Raw genomic sequence first — 20,974 nt, forward strand, 5'->3', positions numbered from 1 at the left:
TGTTCTATTCCAGTCCCTTACCTGAGGCCTCTATTCACTGCCTGAGGCCCTATACTTGAGGCAGGCAGATGACGCCAGCAGGTAGCTGCAGGGTGATACAGATTATAGAACCTTCTTGATATACAAGTTATATGGTCTATGCGACGTCAATCTGTATTATATAGGCCCCCAGGGCCTTGCAAAGAGCCAGTAATCAGTCTAAAGCAGTACTACAACCAGCAAGTGTATGTTGTATGATCTTGTTATGACTCCAATTAGGTTTCAAGTATCTTATAGTTTGCTGTTCGGAGCATTATTTTATCGCCTGAGGCAGTGATTGTATTGGACTCAGGCAGAAAGTAAAATAGAACAGTAGGCGGTCGTATTTTCTGCTTACACTGAAGACAAGATAAGCCCAGGTCACTTTCTAGAGTACTAGTACAGTAGATGGCAGGATGCCGGTGGAGAGACAGCCTGGCAGGTGTGATGGTAGTGTCCCCGTACTCTCCAGTTATATAGCAAATCACACATATGAATGGTTGCGCTGGGAGATAGACACATCAATCATTGTTCATACGGCTACTAGCGAAGGAAGCAAGAATGCAGAGAAATATATGTGTTGTATTGTTATATCTGAGCGCTGCGCTGCGTGAAAGAGGTAGGTGGTTGGTTGATGGCGGCGCCAGCGTGATCCAACCATTACTGCCTCAACGCTTATCTTGATCCAACGACTAAGAATCTACTCATCCGTCATCATGGTCTCAGACTGCTCCTTGAGGCGGAGGGGCAAACCCTCCTCTTCCTTCTTCTTTCCCCCCCTCCCCCCCCCTCCTTCTCCGTCGCGGCCGCTCGCCCGCAGCTTCGCGACGCGGCGCTGGCCCGCTTCCTCCTCGCCTCCTCCTCTTCCGCCGCGGCCGCCTTCTCGAGGCGCTCGGCCTCCTCCAGCTGGAATAGCAATCCGTAGTCAGTCCCTGTGCTTTCTTTGCCCAATGTAGGAGAAGCAACAGTTCATTGCTTACCAACTCTCTGGCCGTAGCGCGGCCCTCAACGAGCTTCTTCTTCTGTGTCTTCTTCTTCTTGGCCTTTTTTATTCTCCTTGCGCCGAAGCGTACGAGCTTTGTCGGGGTGGGGGGAAGGTGGTGGTGCCCGGGGCCACCGGCGCGTGGAACGTCGCCTTCTCGATCGAAAAATACTGGAATTCTGTGAGATGGTGTTGTTGTAGTGGTAGTTGTAGGTAGGATGGAAGAAGACATACTTGGGCAGGAGCGGACATCGTAGTCGTGGTAGTAGTGGTAGTAGTAGTAGTAGTAGTAGTAGTAGGGGGGGTGGTGCTGGTGGTTATTGCTCGAGAAGACACTGTTAGCACGCGTAAGCTAAGTAAGAGAAAGTGAATCGATGGATCCTTTGTACTTACACTTCTGTGGAATGGAAGTTGAAACCAGTAGCTCCTTTGTACATACACTTTTGTGAGATGAAAGTTCGCCAGTGGAGAGGAAAGGAAAGGAAAGGAAAGGAACAGAATGGGCAGGTAGAGGAAGGAGGGGGAGGTGAAGAGAGAGAGAAGGAAGAGGAGGCTGGGAGGGGGGGGGGTACCTTCTCTATAAATACTCCTTTGATTCAGTGTTAGACTAAGTTTTAGCGAGCTACCGCGACTGTTGCATTGTTTGAATTGCTGTTGAGCACTCGCATGAGGCGTATTGTTGTGTATGGAGTATATGGTCACGTAATTGTTTGAGGCCGTTGGTGACTGAGGAGTCGCGTGCAGTAATAGTCGGTGGGCACCTCGTGATCCTGACCAAGGCTTTCCTATTAGGCAGGTGAGCTGAGCACAACCGACTCCGTGTACAATGCTTCCTGAAGTAGCGTTCAACCATCGGCAGATTAAAAGCACACCAGGCCATAAGAACGACACTCCAAGCAATGCCAAAGGCAACTTTCAAGTGTCTCTTGCGACCGAGGTGCCTGCAAAGTCAGAAAAAGTCGCCTGCTGAGCCATAGATAGTCTCGACAGCACTGCAGTTGTGGAAAAAAGACTTGATTCACCTATCCGGTTCACTATCGAGCACGTAGAACAGAAAATGACGGAAGACAAACACGCGACCCAATTAGATGGTTGTTGCGTTCAGTATAGGATCAATCCTCCCCTCCCTGAGGAGCTCCTTCCGGGGCACCCTTTCTTCAGCAGTGCCGTGGGTTGGGAGTCTCAGAAGCTATGAGGTAGGTTTAATTGTTCAATCAAATATTCAGCGATTTTACACTCGCCTAAATATCTGGCTGTAATATTGCTCGAATTATGGATTTCGGAGCAGATACAGGCAGTGGTGTTCCAATTAATATGGCTATAACTGTTATGCCTTGTAATATCATGCTGATTGTAGCATGTCGGTGCCTCGCAATCCAAAACGGCATCCTAGACAAAAGAAGAATGATTATAGTTCGCCCTACCGCAAACTGACTGTAGCTCTGTTGACGGTCATTTCCACTCCAGACCCCGTGCTAACACGCCATAGTCTTTGAGGGATTCGATATGCCTCTTTAGCTTCCTTTCCGGCCATTGCCGATTTCGCTTTGCTGTTCGACCCCGGATACCAAGATCTAACATTCTGTGGTTCTATTACTTCGCTCTCAGTATATATGTAAGAGAATCGACGACGTGAGCGAGCGAGCGAGCGAGAGAGAGAGAGAGAGAGAGATAAAACTGAAAGAGAGGAAGATTCGTATATACTCACGTCGAATACCGCCACGACCTGCGTGACCTCTTCCAGAGAGGCAGTGCATAACCCCTCATCCATATATTGGCCATAGTCGCTGAGGCCTACAGAATACTCCCGATGTTGGCGCCCGTACTTTCGGTATTCGTCCATGCTCTGACATATAAACACACCATAAACCCCATCAGGCTCACGGGTCACCAGGATCCCTTTGAAGTCCACGAGATCCATCAGAACCCTGACTCTAGGATAGGCTAACCATGGCCGCTCATAGTTTCTGTGCTCTATGCCAGGGACCTGCGTTGCCCCCGGCGATGTATATCCCAAGATGGCCTTTGGTCGATTCTCGAAGAAGAACTCCAGTCCTGTAATACACACAGACCCGCAGTCACAGTCCATATGTGCAGAGACCGCAATTTGAAGCACGCGAGAGTCAATGTCCACCACTTCGAGGTGCGTATTTCCAACCATGGCGTTATGGTAGTAATGTAAGGCATCACCGCGATTGTCCAGTGGACGGGGCGTCCCAGAGGCCAAAGCCAAGGCTGTATCGCGAAGCCACCGGAGCGCCTCCCAGGACTTCAACTCCAGGCGAAACCAATAGCTACAGTTGAGATGACACGTGCAGTGATACAGGAGCCTCCAATCAAAACCATGGCCCTTCTCTGTGGTTCTCAGATCTCGCACGACTGGCCATAGAAACCCACGCTCTGCATTCAGGTCGAATCGTGTCTTCCAGAAGGCCAAGCTGCCGAAGATTGGGGCTGCGCCGCGTGATACCTGGCGGAGGTTCAGTACATCCCGGGTCGGCAATAGGACAGCTATCACTTCGATGATTTCCAGCGGCAGCCGCTGGAATGGGTCTGCGACCATCGGGGAAGGAGAGAGCACAGGGCACCGGAGCATCGGACGTGCTTTAGCGCATTTCATAAGGTCCTTCAAGTTGGCAGGAAGGGACCGACTCTCAGGTCCATCATCTACTGCGTCCCACATGTAAGGAGGCTCGAGGTCGAATGGTATGCGTTTGTTGCAATCGTGAAATGAAGGCAGTGGCAAATATTCTAGTGCCTCGAAAACATAACCCACATCGAATTCATGGGGACTGAAATGCTTCACGAGGCGTTGCCAGCAGGGTTCATGGAATAGGTACAGGTCAGTCTGGTCATGCTCGGGAATCCTCTCAGACGTCCATTCGTCCGTCACCGCATCGGCCGGGATACGGACTCGATACTCAGAGGGTGCCATACACAACGGAACCGTCACCTTCACGCCTGTCGGGGAACAGTAGACTATAGGATGGGTCAGATGGGTTGGGGAAGACGAACGAAGATAGGAGGAGGCGAGGAAAGCTCACCTGCCCGGAACTGCGTTGCCCAGCGTTGTGGCGGCTGAATTCCCATGCCACAAATCATGCAACCGCTCTCGAAAACTTGGAAGTCATCATGGTATAAACATCGGGTAGATGTTACGGGTAGAAATATGATATTATTCTTGTAAATATACGTACTCAGACAAATTGAACTGCCGTGAGCCACTTATATACTATATCCCTTTTCAGTATTCCCCCGACTCCGGATATGCGTCATGCGCATGTCAGCGGGGAATGTAAGTGAGAAATGACCGTCACACCCGAGATCCTGGGGGAATATAGGATAGAACGGAGTGCTCTGTGGACCACCTGATATGTGGCGCGTAAGGATGTACATAACTATAGACCGAGGAATGCAATAGATTACCACTGTTTATAGACAAAAAAAAATTATAACAGTAACATACTAACCTTGGTATCCGGGGCCGAACAGGAAAGCGAATTCGGCAATGGCCGGAAAGGAAGCGGAAGAGGTATATTAGAAGCCACAAACGACTTGGCGAGTTTGACCCGGATCTGGAGTTAAAATGACCGTTAACAGGAATGACATTGCAAGCCACAACAAGTATAGTCGTATGGAATAAAGCGGCACTCCCTGTCTCTACTCTGAAATTCCAGATAATAGCAGCACTGCCTTTGAAGGTTGTAGTACAACCTGATGTATAGACGAGTGTAATATCTCTGATTAATAGATTGAACAATGCGAATCTACATCATACCTTCTGAGACTCCCAGCCCACGGCACTGCCGAAGAAAGGGTGCCCCAGAGAGCCCCGAAAGAAGCTCCTCAGGGGGGAATGATGCTATGATGAACGCAACGACCATCTAGCCGCCCGAGAGCAGCTAGATACAAGACCTTAGTTCAAGCTCCCGAAAGAACCGTCACTTAGCCTTGCTAAAACAAGTCCTTAGCTCAAGCCCCCGAAGGAACCGTCGCTTAGCCCTGCTAGTGCCCAAAGCATCAATCCCGGTTGGTCGTTGCATGGTTTAGTAGGTATTGTTCCCAGAGAGAACATCCCTACGCATGCGAAGCAACAGTCCATGAATAATTCCCTGATCACCAGGATCCTGGATATTCAAGATGGCCGATTCCTCAGCCTCTGCAGCATTCGCCGGTCTACCGTTCCAGGCGCGAAGTTCCCCCTCGAGATCGTTCCTGGACATGTAGTAAAAGCGAATACGGTCGCCCACAGCCACGATGCCGTACGTGGTTCGTGCCGTCGTCCGCATGGTCCAATCGGAAAGCATATGACTCCGGAGTGTCTGCCTGACCTGTTCCCAGTCGTAGTCGTTCTCCCAACCGGACGAGGTATCGGTCGGAAACCACCTGCACTCGACGGCAACGACCCGGTGCCGTCTTTGGGGAGGACGAACGTGGGCCACAAAGACGTTCCGATGCAGTCGGGGTCTCGGGTGGATGTGACATCGCTCTCTTTCCACTCCACACATATCTCCTTGAGGGAAGTAGTGGCCTAGGAAATTTAGCCAGAATTGATCGACTTGATCCAGGTTGTCCGCGGCTGGCTGGATTCGTCTAAGGTAGTGCTCGAAGATTGACATACGCCAGCCTGGTGCCACTGGTCGCGGTTGTCTCTGTCGAGGCATTGTTGATGGTAGTTGATTGAATCTTGTGATGAAGAGTCCGGGTTTCTTACGTACCTAGATGATTCAATCTTGCAACTGACAGTGTAGACAGAGACGCGGGAAGAGAAGAGGAGGGGGGGGAGGAGGTTGGGTTCGAGAAGATCTATGGTATTGGAAACACGTGCAAACACGTGAGCAAACAATCACTGGTTGATTTGAGTAATACATGGTTTCTGCAAGACACGGAGAGCTATGGTGGATACGGAAGCTACTACGTATTGTAATATAAAGCTCCTGTAGATGGATGGCTGTGCTGGAGGTAGATAGAGATACGACATCAATAATTAGTACTGTAAGTTACTTGTATGTGGGAGATTAGTGGCGTGATATCGTGTTGCCAAACCTCCAAATATCAATAGAGCCAAGCAGAGATATACTATTAGGATTTTCTTGAATCCCCAAGGTATCTTGTCTGCGTCGTGGGGGCAAAACGTGTGATCCCCTATTTTCTATATCAGCAAGTATAAGCATCAAATCCTCTCCCGAGCAAACCACAGCAGGAGCTAATCGGGTGTAAGGCAGAATGCCTAGTTCCAAGCCGGTTCTCACCATCACCCTGACTGCCGGAAGCGAGATGCAATCTTCTATCAACCCGGGCTATGCCTGGATCATTTTACCTAGTTCTTCAATTTCTCCTCAATTTGGATGACTCGCTATCGCTCGCGACCGTGTTGACATTCCCTTTTTCTATAGATGACTCCTTTCCAGCTCATAAATACCTAGCAGACAAACTACAAAAGCGCGCCGTCATGATCGTCGTCCTAACCGCAATACAACTATCCGCATACATTGTCTTCCCAGTCTGGTCGACCAACGAAGCCTTCGTTATGGCCACCTAGCTAGCTAGCCAGTGTCTAAAGGGCGATCTCGCCCGTGATCAGCGCCTGGTCAAACTCGAGCTATGGGGGAGATTAGCAGTTGCGGGCCCTGTCCATGGCCTTGGTGATTGCCATTGGATGGTGCGATTTTCCTCCGCCAATCTTACATTTCTTTCGTGCTCAATAGTGAACCAGCTAGGTGAAACAAGCTTTCACAATTGCAGTTCTGCCGAGAGACTATGGCCCAGCAGGCGGTTTTTCTGACTTCGCAGGCACTTCGGTTCCCAGAGACGCTCGTATAAGCCTTAGGTATTCCTTGTGCTTATGTCCTGGTTCGCTCTTCTTCTGCCGGTGGTTGAACGCCTTTTCACAAAGCGTTGTGCGGAGTCAAATATGCCTTCACTATACAAAAAGAGAAGTATCCTGTACCTCAGCAGCAGCTAGAAAAGAGCAGTTGTAACCAAAACCAACATTTCGATATAATATACTATATACACACTACCAGACTCACTATATACATACCCGGTCCCAAGGAGTCCTAAACTTGAGCAGGCATTATCCGTACTAAACAATCAATGTCTTCCTCCACCATCTAACTCAGCAATATGATACTCCGTCGGCAACTCCGCTTTTCCATTCGCCCCTCCGGAAGCCGGTAATTCCACTTGCTCCGTCATGAAAGCCCCCGTCCTGGTGGTAGGCAACTCATTGTACTTCTGCACCCGATACTGACCGGGTGGTTGAAGACCCTGCGCGTTCGAGAAAGCCCCGTTCGCCTTGCGCCGCCGCAGAAAGAACAGCAAAAGGAAGATAGCTAGCACCGCACCGGCCGCAACACCGACACCAATACCCGCTTTTGCTCCAGTCGACAGGCCCGATGATGAGCTACTGGGTGAAGATGTAGACGTGGGAGACGATGAATCGGAGGTGGAGGATGCTGATGCAGTCGCGGGTGAATCCGCAGACGATGTTGTAGAAGCCGAAGTAGCGGCAGGGGTGGTGAAATCCGTCGACTGCCATCGAATGGAGATACCATAGGCGTTGATGTGTCCCGGGCTGGACAAGGAGCTGGAGGTGGTGCTGGTGGATCCGTCCGAATCGGTCCAGGTGTAAGGGAATTCGATCACGGTCGTTGTGCCGGGTTCCCAGGTGCAGACTTCGAGTTCGGTCCAGCCGGGGGTGTAGGTGGTTCTGGTGGAGTAAGTTTGGATTCCGACGCTGTAGATATTATCCAAAAATGTGTCAGTGAGATGCCAACTACAGGAAGAGCAAAACCGAATAGTTGATAGTTCTGGATGTGAAGTGAGTCACTCACGTCGGACAGCACGCCGCGGCAGTCTCAGTAATAGTCCCATCTATCACGATGTTACTGGCCGCAATGCGATACCCGCTGGGACATAGTCCCGGCGAGTAGTAACTGGATATATCCCATCCTGAGGGGACACATTCCGCCGTGTGTGCTGGTCCCAGATTCATCCATGTTTTGGTGCTGCTGCTGACGAGCCAGAAATCGTTGATACATGTGCTGGGAGGGATAAAGGTGGTGGTCAATGGGATGGGAGCCGAGGCTGTGGTGGCCGCGGATGTCGTTGTGGCCGTTGACATGGTGGGTTGGGGGTGAATTGGGATGCTGGCAGCATCAACAGTGGGTGCATTGGGAATTGTGTCCCGTGCGAAGAGGAGAGAAGAAAAGGGGCGTAAGCTGATCAGGCTGAAAATCTCGAGGCTTGGGGGTATGCTGGAGACCCTCACTCGGCCTTATGCAGGATCTAAGATGGTCGTGTTTAGCGTGGACTCCATTGTTGGGGGCCAAATGGAAGCATCCATGAATCTTCATCCTGATTGGCTGGTGTTAGACTTTGTTGATGCGCCCCGCCGGGATTATAATCCGAGATGCTTTGTGCCTGTCAAAGGTATAGTACTTTGGAACTACCCATTCGAATGCGAGGACTTCATCAAAGAACTGGTAGCAATTGGAGACCAGCAAGCCTCACTGAATTGTTTTGCTATACAAGATTAGGTGATTCTTAGTCTGATGCTACGTGCCTAGCTACTGTGCTGCATTGGTCGTAGACGCCTAGATCAGTTGTAACGAAGGATTTGACGCGTTTAACCAGCCTAGACACTCTTTCAAGTATAAACAGACTCAAATACTAAGCTCAAATCTCCCATCAATTAAATATACCCCGTGGGGTAAAGAGTAGTTGAATCACTCACTCTTCGCCGCCCTCGGAAATATCGGCTTCCAACTAGCAGGACCTTGACCGCTCTAGTTCATTGTTGCCTGAGGCTACAACTTGATGCCAAGCGCGTCATTGGATCTCTACAGAGTATGGTCAGCCTCTTAGGCAGTCAGTGGCTACATGTGTAGAAAGCCTACAGTTAACTCTTTTGAAATTATGATATACTTGGTATTGCAATTAGTATACACTTTTGTCGAATTGTCTCTAGTGGACCTCCCTTCGCTCCAGTTCACTTTAACATCACCATGGGAGAATATATATTAAGCCACCAATACGTCAGAGTTAAGACAGTAACTGTAAAGGAGACAGAGAATGAACTACTAAGCACAATATACCATCGAAGGGAACGCCAGCAAGATATGAGCTTATATAGACATCAGTACTGTGTCTAGAGCATTGCATTTCTATATTAAGGAGAAGAGCAGTAAGGGTGACGATGGGCAGAGGAAGAAAAGAAACGGAGAACTGAGATGTCTCAGATCAATTTTTTAGTTGTAATAACAGACCGACATGTCAGAACTAGCAGCTTCTTGTAGTTTGTGCTATATATTCTTAGATCACTGCTGCTTCATTAGTGTGTATGAGCTCTACATCTATGAAGTATGTGTCTCGCGGTACCGATCCCACCTAGCCTAATCACGAAGGCACCCAACTACATAGTTATGGTTCATCCACTTCAAATTCAGCCAACAAAAGTCAAAGATATTCTGTAGACAACCAGCAAACTTCATGCTTGCGGGCCACAACGCGGGAGGAAAAGTGGATCTGGTGATGCTGATCTCCGTACTGCGGCTCACGGCACTTCACAGCGGAGGGGATGCTCTTCAACACATCTAGAGCCTACGATCTAGAATCCAATCCAAACATCGGAAAACGTGCCAAGCAATGTCCGGAGGATGATTGCCGGCCATCTACACCGTATCTTCATGGCATGATGCTTCACCGTAGTTTAGATGAAACTCCCAGGGCCACAGTGGAGAGGGCACTTCCAGCATCTCCGCTAAGTGGGACTTGGAGAGAAGATCAGCAACTTAGTCCGCTTTTAGCTTCGATTTCTCATGCCGACACCCGCGCACACGCTGCCACAAACTGGTATCGATCAATCATCTTTCATTGCAATGAACCGAAGTACATCTTTTCTAATATCGATGTCGTTCGTTGGTGGGGTGGAAATCACAGACAATCGCGTAGAATGATGACACGGGACAGGTACCCCATGCATATGAAGCTAAGTAAGGCTGATCTCACAATAGTCAGTGGACCGCAGAGCTAACTAAATAGTAGTCTATGCTTGGCAGGACTGAATGTGTTGGGCTAAGATCCCGTCTAATTTTTGTTATTATTATGTTGCTATATCGCTCGCACACGTTCTCGCGAATCGATTCCTACCTTCTGACCACATTTCCTCACTTATCCCGTCTACACGCAGTCAAACCACATCACAACCAACAACCAAAACGACAAAATGGGCTGGTTCCCAGTCGGGCTCGAGGAGAACGAGAACAAATGGAAGTTCGACATTATCCCCCTGCTGGCTGTCATTGGCAGCTCAGCAATCCAAAAACACATGCAGGCCATTACAGCGTCTCCCTTCGCCATCTTCCCCCGGTTAATGCCTGCCCCTGAATCGCTTCTCGACACAGAGCGACCGACGCGACCACCATCTGTCAAGGACGTGAAAATCGTCGGTGTCAAGTCAGGCATAGAATTGGATGAGCTGAACTTCTTCGCGAATCTGATCCACAATGTGAACGAGATGGAAGAATACGAGTTCCGCGTCTACAGAATCAGCTACGCGACTCGCGATTCCGAAGAAGGAATGGACTCGAAAATCGCATCGAAAGTGGAGGACAGTTACCGACGAGTCAACAGGCATCGGATCCCAATCAAGCTCAAGACATTTTGCTGGCTCAACTTCGTCACCCTCGTCTCCATCCTCATCACCGTTGGACTCTATATCTGGGCTGGTTGTATCCATGATGGTACCGCTCTCGTCGGCCTGGCCACCATGTCTTTGTCAACCAGTGTAGCCAGTCTATCGGCGCGCTGGTACCCCCGCCTCAGTGGCCGCTCATCGCAAGCAGAAGTTCCCAGTGGAGATGTGATCATTCGCACCCGCGCAGGTGCTTTTGTTCTTGTGTACGGAGATGACGATGTCATTCGCGAGTTGTACGAAGGCATGGAAGATTGCGAGTACATGTTCAAAGGGCACACGCACCACCAGCTGCTCGGAACTAGCACGCTACTGCTCATGGCGTCCATCATCCTTTTGAGTAACTGCGGCTCAGAAATGCAGATTGCCATCGGTGTCGCTTATATCATTCTGAATGCCCTGTACTGGCTGCTGGCGTTGCTGGTCGAGCCCCGCGATCTCTGGGATATGAGCAGATATAAGATTGAATTTGTCGAATGCCGTCCCAGCACCCCCGACTCGAGTTATACGGAGACGTTGTGGGCGGTCATCAATATGACAGGCAGTGTTGATTGGGTGACCAATGGCGAACTCATTCCGCAGACACCGGCTTGGGATCAGTGGTTGCAAGAAGCTAAAGAACATATTGGAAAGGACTGGGATCCTGTCAAGCGGAAGGATGAGCTGATGAATCCGAGATTGGCTTATCGAAACGGGCGGTGGTTTGACTAAGTTGTGGCTTTTTTTTTTTTTTTTTGCCTTGGGAATTGGAAGAGTAGAATTAGTCTAAAGCCTATAGAATGATTGACAAACGGTCATAATGAATAGAACCTTAGCATACTGATGTCAGTATTTTGACAATCCCCCTCTACTTCTCGAGAGTCCCATACAGGCACCAGGGAAATCTCATAAGGGAGACGCTACCGCCACACCGGCCACGCTGCCTCCACACCGGCCTTCGCTCATGTCACAGCATGCCGCCCACTATAAAAGATAAGACTTGTTCTTTTGTAGACTCCGAAACTGTACCACCTGCTGTTCCATTCTAGTTCTTGCCTAAGGCCAACCATCCTTGCCCCAGGCATTATTCAGGCCTCAGGCATAAAGATCCAGAACCTCAGGCAAATACTAGGATCAAACTAGAAAGGCGATTACTACACCGGCTAGGCTGCTCCCATGCCAGTCTTTGCTCATGTCACACCTACCGCCTACCCGAAGGTAAGGCTCTTTTCAATGTATACAGAATCAGTATTGCGTGTGTTCCATTGTCGCCTAAGGCCAATAAGAGTTGCCTCGGACGGTTATAGAATGCCTCAGCCAGTAAATTATCGCCTCAGGCAAGAACAAGAACCAAGAGTGGTAGCAGACATTATCAAAAACCGTGCACCAGAAGGATACTACATAAGACCGTAGATGACGATAGAGCGCAGGCTAAGGGCCCCATTAACTCTTTCCGACAATGTACCCTACAAGATGAGCATGGAAATGTCGCGCACCTTCTTGTGTATGTCTATTCAACAATAGATACAAAAAGATATATATATATGTAGTAGTATAAAGTAGAAACAGGCACAAATCAAACTCCACCACACCTCTAATCGCAGAACAGTCTATCCAAACGCTGAGCCGGTCGCGCCCCTAAAATCGACGTTGTTGCTCGGCACAAATAAAGTATTAGTTTCCGGGAAACTTCTTGTGATAGTTGACGATCTCATTTTCGGCCTTTTCCAAACATTTCTTCCACTCCGAAGCCGAGCAAGAAGGAAGATCACGGAACTCGAAAAGGGCGAGTTGTTCCTTAGGATGATCTAGGCGATACTCGGTCAAGTCTCCATACCCTCCAACTTGGCCATCAATCATTTCTTTATCAGCGTCCTTGAGCAAATCTTTGCCATCCTTCAAACCTTGAATCCAGGCCTTGACATTGACGGGGCAGGAATCTCGGCCGTAGCAGATGTTAATCTCCAGTTTCTCGAACTTTCCGTTGATTGTCGTCTGTCCGGAGTGCCCAGAGCAATACCGCTCATCAACACTAAAGATACTGTTAGTGAAGGTTCGTAGCGCCTTCCTTTCCTGATTCTTCCGGAGGGGCCTCCGCGATTCTTCTGGCACCAGACTTACGCGGCATATTCATGGGCATCGTCAATAGGGTTCTCATAACAAGCAAGCTTGTTCACAATAGTCCACAGATCCTTCTTTTCAAGCTTACTCTCGATGAGCTTGTACATCTTGGAAAAGCTTGTGCGCGGCATGATCGATGTCAGTTCTTTAGCACTCTCACTGTTCCGGACCTGGCTGCCAGCCTTTGCATAGGAAAGAAGAAGTGAAAGGAATCCGCGAACATCTTCGCCAACGGCTTTGGTAAGGCCACCAGGGTTCTCCTCGAAGAAGAAATCGTTCACCCAAACCTTGTTCTTAATTTTGCTATTTGAGTAGGTCATGAGGGGCGAGGGCTTGTTAAGTTTGGCTTGCTTCATCAGGTCGTTGATGGCTCCGAGTGGCATCGGGGCGGTGATCTGACGAGACCAGGCTGAGTTCACGGGGTTGGTGCCGACCTTGAGACTCCAAGGATTCTTCTTATTGCCAGCGATTTCGACCTCCTGGCCGCTCTTCGGGTTCCACTTCTTCTGTATCAGGGGGTGGTCAGTCAGTCAATCTCCCCATGCGTTTTCCACTCAGTGTTGCTGTGCAGCTAACATACCAGATTTTCATAGACTTCCTCTGCCGCAAGTGCAGCTCTCCCGGTTCCCAGTTTGATCTTCTTTCCGTCCAGGATATACTCAGCAGGTAGGTGTCCCGGCGTGCTTCCCGTGGCATCCGCTGTCAATTCCCAGTCTTTACCGGACAACTTGGCACCATTTCCATCCTTGGCTGATTTCAATGTCACAGCCTTGCCTTTGGCGTCAATACCAGCTTGCTTGACCTCCGCTTCCTCTTTGTTCGACAATTTGTGAACATCTTTGGTGAAATAGATACTTCCAGACTCGAACTCAACGCCGATACCCGGAGAGGATACACCCGAGCGTTCAATGAGCTGGCCGTCAATGGGAGTGGCAGTACCGAATTGAAAAGAAGAGAGCGACAAGAAGAGTAAAGCCGCATGGCTCCAAGAAAGAGTGGGAGAATACATTGTATAACGAGTGAATAGAAAAAAGAAAAAAGGAAAGACTTTAACAGATACTACTGGTCATGAGTTTTCGATCCATTGACCAATATTCCCAGCTTCCTTATATACTTTTTCATGGAAGGTACGCCTTACCAAAAACATAACGGCTCTGAAGTCATCATCGCGATAGCGATCATGGCCCCCAAGTCATTACAGCCCCAATGCCATGACGGCCCCAAGGCTACAGAGGCTCTAAGGATATAACGGTTCCGAAGCCATAACCGTCCCACCTCAGAACTTTGCCTCGGCAGATCCTACATGGTATTCTCGACTTTGCGCACTTCATCATCAAGTAGGGGTTAGAGGATCTATAAACTCCCAGGTATACTGCCAATTTGACCGTAACGTGCACTTAAGTCATTTCTGGGCAGAGTGTAAAATGAACATGAGAGGTAGTTACTTAGGCGCTGCCTAGGGACAGTAGTAGTGCAAATTAATCAGCTGATAAATTACAAATCTTTACCAGGTCGTAGTTCATGAGTGAATCCTCATCAAGACCCTGATTTCATTATCAATATGGCCCCAAGGAGGATCTTTGCAGACCCCCATGTAGACCCTGAGGCTAATATGCAAAGGGTCCCCAATGGCTTCACAATGGCCCCCACGTGGACCCTGAAACTAGTTAGAATGGGAAGAGCCCCCATTAACTCGCACGTTGACTTGATCCGAATAAAAATGACATCCAGTAAATATCACATAGACTCTCAATCAACAGCAGAATCACATAAAACCTGTTTAATCCATATGCTTTCAATCAAAGTGAAGGGCCTATCATATAAACTCAAGTCATACATATAGTTACAGCAAAGCCACCCGCTGATGATCACATAAGCACTAAATCAAAAAGGGAAAGAGACCCCTGACGGGCTTCTTATTAGCCCCCAATTCTGCCCTGAAACTAGCGCGAGTATGGCCTTGGCTCATGTCTGAATATGGGAAGGCGTTGTGAAAGACCAAATTGCTGCAGCCTGAAGCACATCAGTCCGATCACATGATCTCAGATTGTCTAAGAAGTTAACAAACGCAAGATAATGCATGATCTAGTTATTCCTCGGCGAGTCACCATAATTGAGACATTCGTTCACCACGCTCATCATGCATACCTTCTCAGAATCAAACCCCATTCCTACCGAGGTCATCATCAAAATATTTGGGGAACTTTCTCTTCCGGATGCGCTCCACTTGGCCGCGACTTGCCGTCGGCTCCGCCAAGTCTTGAATGAGAATACGCCTACAATTTACAAACGCCTACGCAGAAAGATCCCATGTGAGCGATACGCACGAGTCCTACTAGCAGATCAAGGAGGCTTGCCACCTCATTCTTCTTCAGTGACTGTTCGGGATCTTTTACGATTGAGACGCAACTCTCGTATGGTGGAGAAAGCAATCGAGGTGTTTGATCGTGATATTACCCCAAACATTCGGAGTGAGTAGAACGGATCAGCAAGCTCAGTAAATATATGAGAGATTTTTGCTAAATCATATATCGTACAGTACCTCTCACGAGCATCGACGACGAATTCTACGGAGGAAAGCCACGTCCGTTGCATTTACTTCCGTCAGAACGTCATCGGTTCACTCGGAGCTACTACCAATTTTGGAGTCTTTTACTTCTAGATCGACCATCTCGACAACAGCGATATCAGAGGATGTTGCTGAAGCACCTATACATGGTATATGAAATGGTTGATCTAAACCAGCCAATTGGCGACGAATTGGTATCTTCCTTTGCTGATGAGAAACGATGCGAACTCGCTCAAGAACTGACCGACTATCTCCATCATCTCTACCATGACATTCATGGAGTTGACTACATCGATTTCTCAGGGCACAGCATATCTATGCGTACGCGAGGTCATGCAGCTATATGGGATCATTGCCAGCCTGATTTCAAGAAAATCGTTTGCTACCAGTGGCGAGAACCAGAGAAGAAACCTGTCAAGGAGGAAGAGGTGTGGGAGCATACAACTGATGAGGAATGAATTCATGTTTCGATTGTTCGGATGGTTGCCAATGCAGGAGCTGTTAGAGGTACTTAGGACTGTCAACAATTTAGCTGCACTTCCCAGCCCAGCTCGTATGTTTCTCAAAGGCTATTACATAGTTAGTCGAGAATTAGCTCATATTCTCCACATCTTTTTGCACTTGACTAGCTGTACGTAGCTTCCTGTGTTTCTCTCTATTTCTAATTGCTTGCGTTTAGGAGGGGGCGATGACAAACTCCAGTCAACCAACCTGCCTCGTTATATTGAAGCCTCCGGTGGGACATTTTGTACGTGCTATATCAGAAAATCGCCGAAACAATGCCGCATCAGAATGATCGCAGTATTGAATTGCTGTAATTTCGCTTTATAATAATGACATAGTCTGAAATTGTACGGCGATGAACAAAGACAGCCACAATGATGTTAGTCTATCTGGATTGGTGGAGGCTAAGGGCGGGTCCTCAGAGGTGAGAGTGCAAAAGGTCAACATTTCGAGATGGAAAGGTGAAAAGAGTATTCTACTCCGTCCCGTTGAATGCTTTAGTGTGTACGCATGCCATATAACCCCTTGGAGAGAACCAGCAAGTACATACGACCACAGGGTGTGGAAAATAGGGCTTCCCGTCCGCTCAGCCGTACTCAAGCCACACGCCGGGAGGTTAGTAGTTGGGTGGGTGACCACCAGCGAATCCCTTCTGTTGTATGTATTTTTCTTTTTTTATTTTTGGAGGATAAGTCTCAATATAATTGCTTTAGTTTTTCTTGGCTCATCCTTCTAGATCTCGGCGTGTTGACAACAGACCCAACTGAACGGAGTGCTAATAGTGGGCTCTTCGGTACCATTTCTAGGCAGCCGATGTTGCGGGTCACTTGTATATGATAGCAGCCGGAACTCATTGATTGCACTACTGCCGAGGCGCAAGTTTTGGAATCTTACTTATCTATCGATTATAACTATTACAAATCTGAGCCTTTCTTAAATCTGTTGACAACACAAATTACTATCGTTCAACAAACGGACTGTTGAGTTGCCGAGGTCAATGATCAGTAATCCGTCGACGCCTCTGTTGCTTACCAATGTTTGGGTCACAGTTCTATTGAACTATACCCAGCATTAGTATAAAAACCCAAGGATAAATCTATTGGTTATATGTGCCATACCCTGTTTCATCTGTCTATTCAAGTTGGCTTCATCAATCGTTGACAATATGGGTCTCGACTACAAAGTCTTCAGCAGCACACGTCCCGGCGTGAATCGGTCCACACCAGCTGGTCATGATCATCTCAAGTGGGTGCCGACCACTTCGACCTTAATATTTGGTCAAAGGGACGCAGTGCTGGTCGATACCCAGTTAACTAAGGCTGCTGCGAAGGACTTGGTAGACTGGGTGGTAGCCACCGGAAAGAACCTCACTACTATTTATATCACCCATGCCCACGGCGATCATTTTTATGGTACCGGTGCCCTTCTCGAAAAGTTCCCTGAGGCACAAGTCTTGGCTACGCCCGAGACTGTTTCTCGGATGGTCGAAGCCGTCAACCCAGAAGGCATGGACGGCTTTTGGAGGAAGCTCTTCCCTGGGGAGATCCCTGAAAACCTCGTGATGGCTACACCTCTTGAGGAAGACCACATCATGTTGGAAAACGAGCGATTGGAAGTGGTTAGACTGGGCCATACAGACACGGATGATACAACGGCTCTGTGGGTGCCTACAATAGGCCTGGTTGTCGCGGGAGACGCGGTCTACAACAACACGCACCCGTTCCTTGGAGAATCGAAGTCCCTAGAGGCCAGATCACGATGGGTGGCAGCGCTCGACAAGATCTCGGCCCTCAAACCAAAATTTGTGGTTGGCGGTCATAGTGATCCAACTAAGGGATTCTCCCCCGATGCCGTCCAAGCGACTAAGGATTATTTGAATGACTTCGCACGACTGGATGAACAAACGTCCTCTCCTGAGGAACTGTATTCCCAAATGATGGAATTGCATCCTACTCGATTGAATGTTGGCTCGCTATGGGGAGGTGCAATGGTTGTGAAGAAATAGCTCTGTATATGGCCTCAATGTTGACTAAGTAACCAGTGGCTGGTTTATTTCGTAGCAAAATTCTCCAAACTACCACCACAATCTCACGAATCGCGCACCTGCTCATAAGCATGAACAGTATATGTATGCAGGGATACTCTAAAAGGCAGGGAAAGAGAGACGACAGATAAATCCTGAATCCGAGTCGAATATATTCTTGGGTGACAGTTGACGCGTGGGACCGATACTAGAACATCTACATTGTGTATCACCAAGGGACAATATTCAGCCAACACATGGATAGAAATAAGTGACCTATATCGGGCAATCGGAGAGCTATATCAGTAGGATGTCACTTCAGGGCCTATATTACTCATAATTTGAATAACTTGATTCTGCGAAAATGGCAGTTTCTTGATCGAACTGATTTGACAAAACCTGAAGCAAAGAGCGGTAACATGGTTAATCGCCGATTTCTTTGCAGTCCATTAGATCATTCGACATTGTTAGTAAAGCAGCATGCATACGCATTAAAGTATTATTCAATACCTTTTGACTGAATTTCATAGATATTATCCACCTTCACATAATGTTGTCACCTGCGAGAGCTTGTTCACCGGAGCAATCCCACCTTAGGCAAATGGAGCCCCTTCACCTGGCTCATCCACCCCTAGAGCAATCTTTCCCACAGTGGTTGCAGACTCAATCAACCGATGAGCTTCCTTCAATCCAGCAACATTCAATTTGAGACGTCTACTAAGGTTTGGTTTCACCTTTCCCTCGTCTACGTAACGGGCCAACGCCTCAAAAATTCGCTGATAGTTCTCCAGATTCGTACGATGATAAGCTGCCGTGCCCAGCCAGTCCCAAGAGAAGGTCATAGACTTGGACATGAATTCGGTCCCGTAGAGATCGAACTTGGCTTGCACGATGGAGCAAACTTTGGCGAAGGGTGCACAGATTTTGCCTAGGAGGTGGATATATTGCTCTGTCCTTGCGACCACGTAAACGTATCTGGAATCATTGGTGTCAGCATCCTAAGTGCAAGATCCACGACCGTACGATGGTTCGGAACGTACCTGATTGGGACATCCAAATTCAAGGCTTTGATTTGGGACTCGAGATCTTCCCTATGGTTCACCACATGGGTGGCACCCATTCTCCTGCATGAGTCCATGGTCTCAGGTCGGGATGCAGTCGCGATCACAACGGGTAGCTGTAGAACCTTCCTGGCGATTTGGATGGCAGCGCTTCCAACTCCACCTCCGCCATTGATCTGAAACAGTTAGATGTGTGTTCAAAAGCCAACAAATGTAGTAATAATCACTACAACGCTGGCTCAGGGCTTTAGAGAATCTCACAATCAGAATACCAACGTTCTCGTTCTGCTTAATTTCCAGCCTGTCAATAAGAGACTGGTATGCCGTACCAAACGTCAAGCCCATACTAGCAGACTCAACGAAATCAAGCGACTTCGGCTTCTGGCTACAGGAGCGTTCATCAACCAGGAGGTACTCTGCAGTACTGCCTTGGCGAGTAGTGGAGCTCACGTAGAAGACATCATCACCAGGCTTGAAGTTCGTGCATTGAGGCCCGACCTCCACAACGGTTCCGGCACCGTCAAACCCAATAATATGGAAACCCTGAGGCACGAACTTATAGTAGTCTATATTCGGTAAGCATGAGACTTCGTCAAGAGAAACGGGGGTGGGATCCTTACCTGGAGCGTCATCATATGTCCCTTTGCGAACTTTCGTGTCAATGGGGTTCACAGAACAGGCCTTGACCCTAAATAACGTCAGCATGAATTTAATGTTATATATGAGACACGTACTGGACAAGAACATCCATACCCGTAGGGCTCCCCGGCCGTGGCACTTCGCGTGACTCGAGGTTGTCCACTGAGCCATACTGGGCGACTCCGATTGCTTTCATTGTTTTTGTTTCCATCGTGGCAACTGACAATACTTTTCTTACAAGAAAGGCAGCGAGGAGGTTAATCAATGAAGGTCTCTGAAAGGGAGCAGAAGACTGCGATACAATTACGAGGTTACGGAAGTATGATGATAACTATATTCTGGTGCAACCATGATTATTATTCATACTTCGGAGTCGGGATCCCCGAACGCCGACCTCGGCACGCCACTTTGATTAGTTACTTACCTTCCGAGGCTGACAAAGGGGGTTTGTACAGGAATGATAAGCGTTACATCGATCGATATATTGTCCGGATGATCAAGTCATCTAGATCAACTGGTGCCACGCTTACCCTGCCTGTTTTACTTGCCATATCTTTCGCAGAAGCCCGCAAATAATAGAGTACAGGACCGAGAAGAAGACTCAAGGTTGGTATCTGTGCAGTCTTCCCTCTTGTCTCGAACCTAGAACTGAAGTCTGAGATTAGAAAGAAGTAGTAAGCTGATCGAGTTATAGTTATCCCGCCCTTACCCCAATACTGTCAATAGTGTTTATTCGGTTTCTGACAGCCTTGGAACTTCTCTGAATCATTATTTGTATCTTGAGGTTCCCGACATGCCAATGTCCATTGCAAAGGAATTCCACCAAACGCCCATGCAGCAACATAATTACCCACTGAGAAAGACACAACGCCTACTCCTTTTGCACTACATGATCCAGACATCGAGACATTCTCAGCACATACGACCACAGGATGTGGAAAACAGGACTTCCCGTCCACTCAGCCGTACTTAAGCCACAATTAAACGCGGCCAACTGGAAAATGAGCCTGTTAGACATTACTACTTTATAGGTGAGCAATGCTAAATTATAAAATAAGTATAGATAATTTAGGTAATATTATTAATAATATAGATGAGCAGAGTGAGTAAGTGGATAAGTAAATAGATAAATAAATATATCAGCTAGCCTATAATAGATCTATAAAATTAAATATAGAGTATTTTCTCTACCTCTTTATCTTTTTTCTTCTTTAACCTTGTCTTTCTTAAAAAATATCTCTAAAAGTAATCCTATATAAAAAATAACCATGTGACTGAGATAGTATGAAGAAGACTATATTCTCATGAAGTATAAATAATAAATATAGGGTTGTATTACCTTCGAGTATTATTATTAACTATTATGATAGAATAACCCTGT

General features: G+C 48.0%; 9 protein-coding genes across 9 annotated transcripts; 3 read left to right on the top strand and 6 right to left on the bottom strand.

Annotated features, from left to right (window-relative positions):
* Positions 1-582: 582 nt before the first annotated feature.
* ASPBRDRAFT_67589 (uncharacterized protein) lies at positions 583-1,688 on the bottom strand (the record flags this gene model as incomplete). Its single annotated transcript, XM_067628926.1, has 5 exons — positions 583-924; positions 999-1,171; positions 1,235-1,335; positions 1,394-1,427; positions 1,573-1,688. Coding segments are annotated over 5 exons (616 nt in total), but the record flags the coding sequence as incomplete, so codon positions are not given.
* Positions 1,689-2,420: 732 nt separating this feature from the next.
* Positions 2,421-4,105, bottom strand: ASPBRDRAFT_182953 (F-box domain protein; the record flags this gene model as incomplete). The annotated part of the gene is made up of 3 exons (XM_067619992.1): positions 2,421-3,470; positions 3,582-3,961; positions 4,045-4,105. 3 exons carry the CDS (start codon positions 4,100-4,102, stop codon positions 2,421-2,423), a joined length of 1,488 nt encoding a protein of 495 aa, XP_067476998.1.
* A 941-nt stretch (positions 4,106-5,046) lies between these two features.
* Positions 5,047-5,664, bottom strand: ASPBRDRAFT_198387 (uncharacterized protein; the record flags this gene model as incomplete). The annotated part of the gene is made up of 1 exon (XM_067621198.1): positions 5,047-5,664. The coding sequence occupies one exon, from the start codon at positions 5,662-5,664 to the stop codon at positions 5,047-5,049; it is 618 nt and encodes a 205-aa protein (XP_067476999.1).
* Positions 5,665-7,093: 1,429 nt separating this feature from the next.
* ASPBRDRAFT_209259 (uncharacterized protein) lies at positions 7,094-8,166 on the bottom strand (the record flags this gene model as incomplete). The annotated part of the gene is made up of 2 exons (XM_067621857.1): positions 7,837-8,166; positions 7,094-7,739 (listed from the first exon to the last, which is right to left on the bottom strand). The coding sequence occupies exons 1-2, from the start codon at positions 8,124-8,126 to the stop codon at positions 7,094-7,096; spliced, it is 936 nt and encodes a 311-aa protein (XP_067477000.1). The 5' UTR covers positions 8,127-8,166.
* Positions 8,167-10,229: 2,063 nt separating this feature from the next.
* On the top strand, positions 10,230-11,648 carry ASPBRDRAFT_209260 (uncharacterized protein; the record flags this gene model as incomplete). The annotated part of the gene is made up of 1 exon (XM_067621858.1): positions 10,230-11,648. One exon carries the CDS (start codon positions 10,230-10,232, stop codon positions 11,406-11,408), a length of 1,179 nt encoding a protein of 392 aa, XP_067477001.1. The 3' UTR covers positions 11,409-11,648.
* Positions 11,649-12,350: 702 nt separating this feature from the next.
* On the bottom strand, positions 12,351-13,806 carry ASPBRDRAFT_131175 (uncharacterized protein; the record flags this gene model as incomplete). The annotated part of the gene is made up of 3 exons (XM_067618307.1): positions 12,351-12,708; positions 12,798-13,303; positions 13,378-13,806. 3 exons carry the CDS (start codon positions 13,804-13,806, stop codon positions 12,351-12,353), a joined length of 1,293 nt encoding a protein of 430 aa, XP_067477002.1.
* Positions 13,807-14,937: 1,131 nt separating this feature from the next.
* Positions 14,938-15,824, top strand: ASPBRDRAFT_131393 (F-box protein; the record flags this gene model as incomplete). Its single annotated transcript, XM_067618324.1, has 2 exons — positions 14,938-15,268; positions 15,337-15,824. 2 exons carry the CDS (start codon positions 14,938-14,940, stop codon positions 15,822-15,824), a joined length of 819 nt encoding a protein of 272 aa, XP_067477003.1.
* Positions 15,825-17,035: 1,211 nt separating this feature from the next.
* Positions 17,036-17,875, top strand: ASPBRDRAFT_130584 (MBL fold metallo-hydrolase; the record flags this gene model as incomplete). Its single annotated transcript, XM_067618238.1, has 1 exon — positions 17,036-17,875. One exon carries the CDS (start codon positions 17,036-17,038, stop codon positions 17,873-17,875), a length of 840 nt encoding a protein of 279 aa, XP_067477004.1.
* Positions 17,876-18,486: 611 nt separating this feature from the next.
* ASPBRDRAFT_131142 (zinc-binding alcohol dehydrogenase family protein) lies at positions 18,487-19,789 on the bottom strand (the record flags this gene model as incomplete). Its single annotated transcript, XM_067618301.1, has 5 exons — positions 18,487-18,868; positions 18,934-19,130; positions 19,216-19,520; positions 19,575-19,642; positions 19,689-19,789. 5 exons carry the CDS (start codon positions 19,787-19,789, stop codon positions 18,487-18,489), a joined length of 1,053 nt encoding a protein of 350 aa, XP_067477005.1.
* Between the last annotated feature and the right edge of the window lie 1,185 nt (positions 19,790-20,974).

The sequence above is a fragment of the Aspergillus brasiliensis genome (assembly GCF_001889945.1).
Source record: "Aspergillus brasiliensis CBS 101740 unplaced genomic scaffold ASPBRscaffold_10, whole genome shotgun sequence".
In the NCBI taxonomy this organism is placed as follows: Eukaryota; Fungi; Ascomycota; class Eurotiomycetes; order Eurotiales; family Aspergillaceae; genus Aspergillus; species Aspergillus brasiliensis.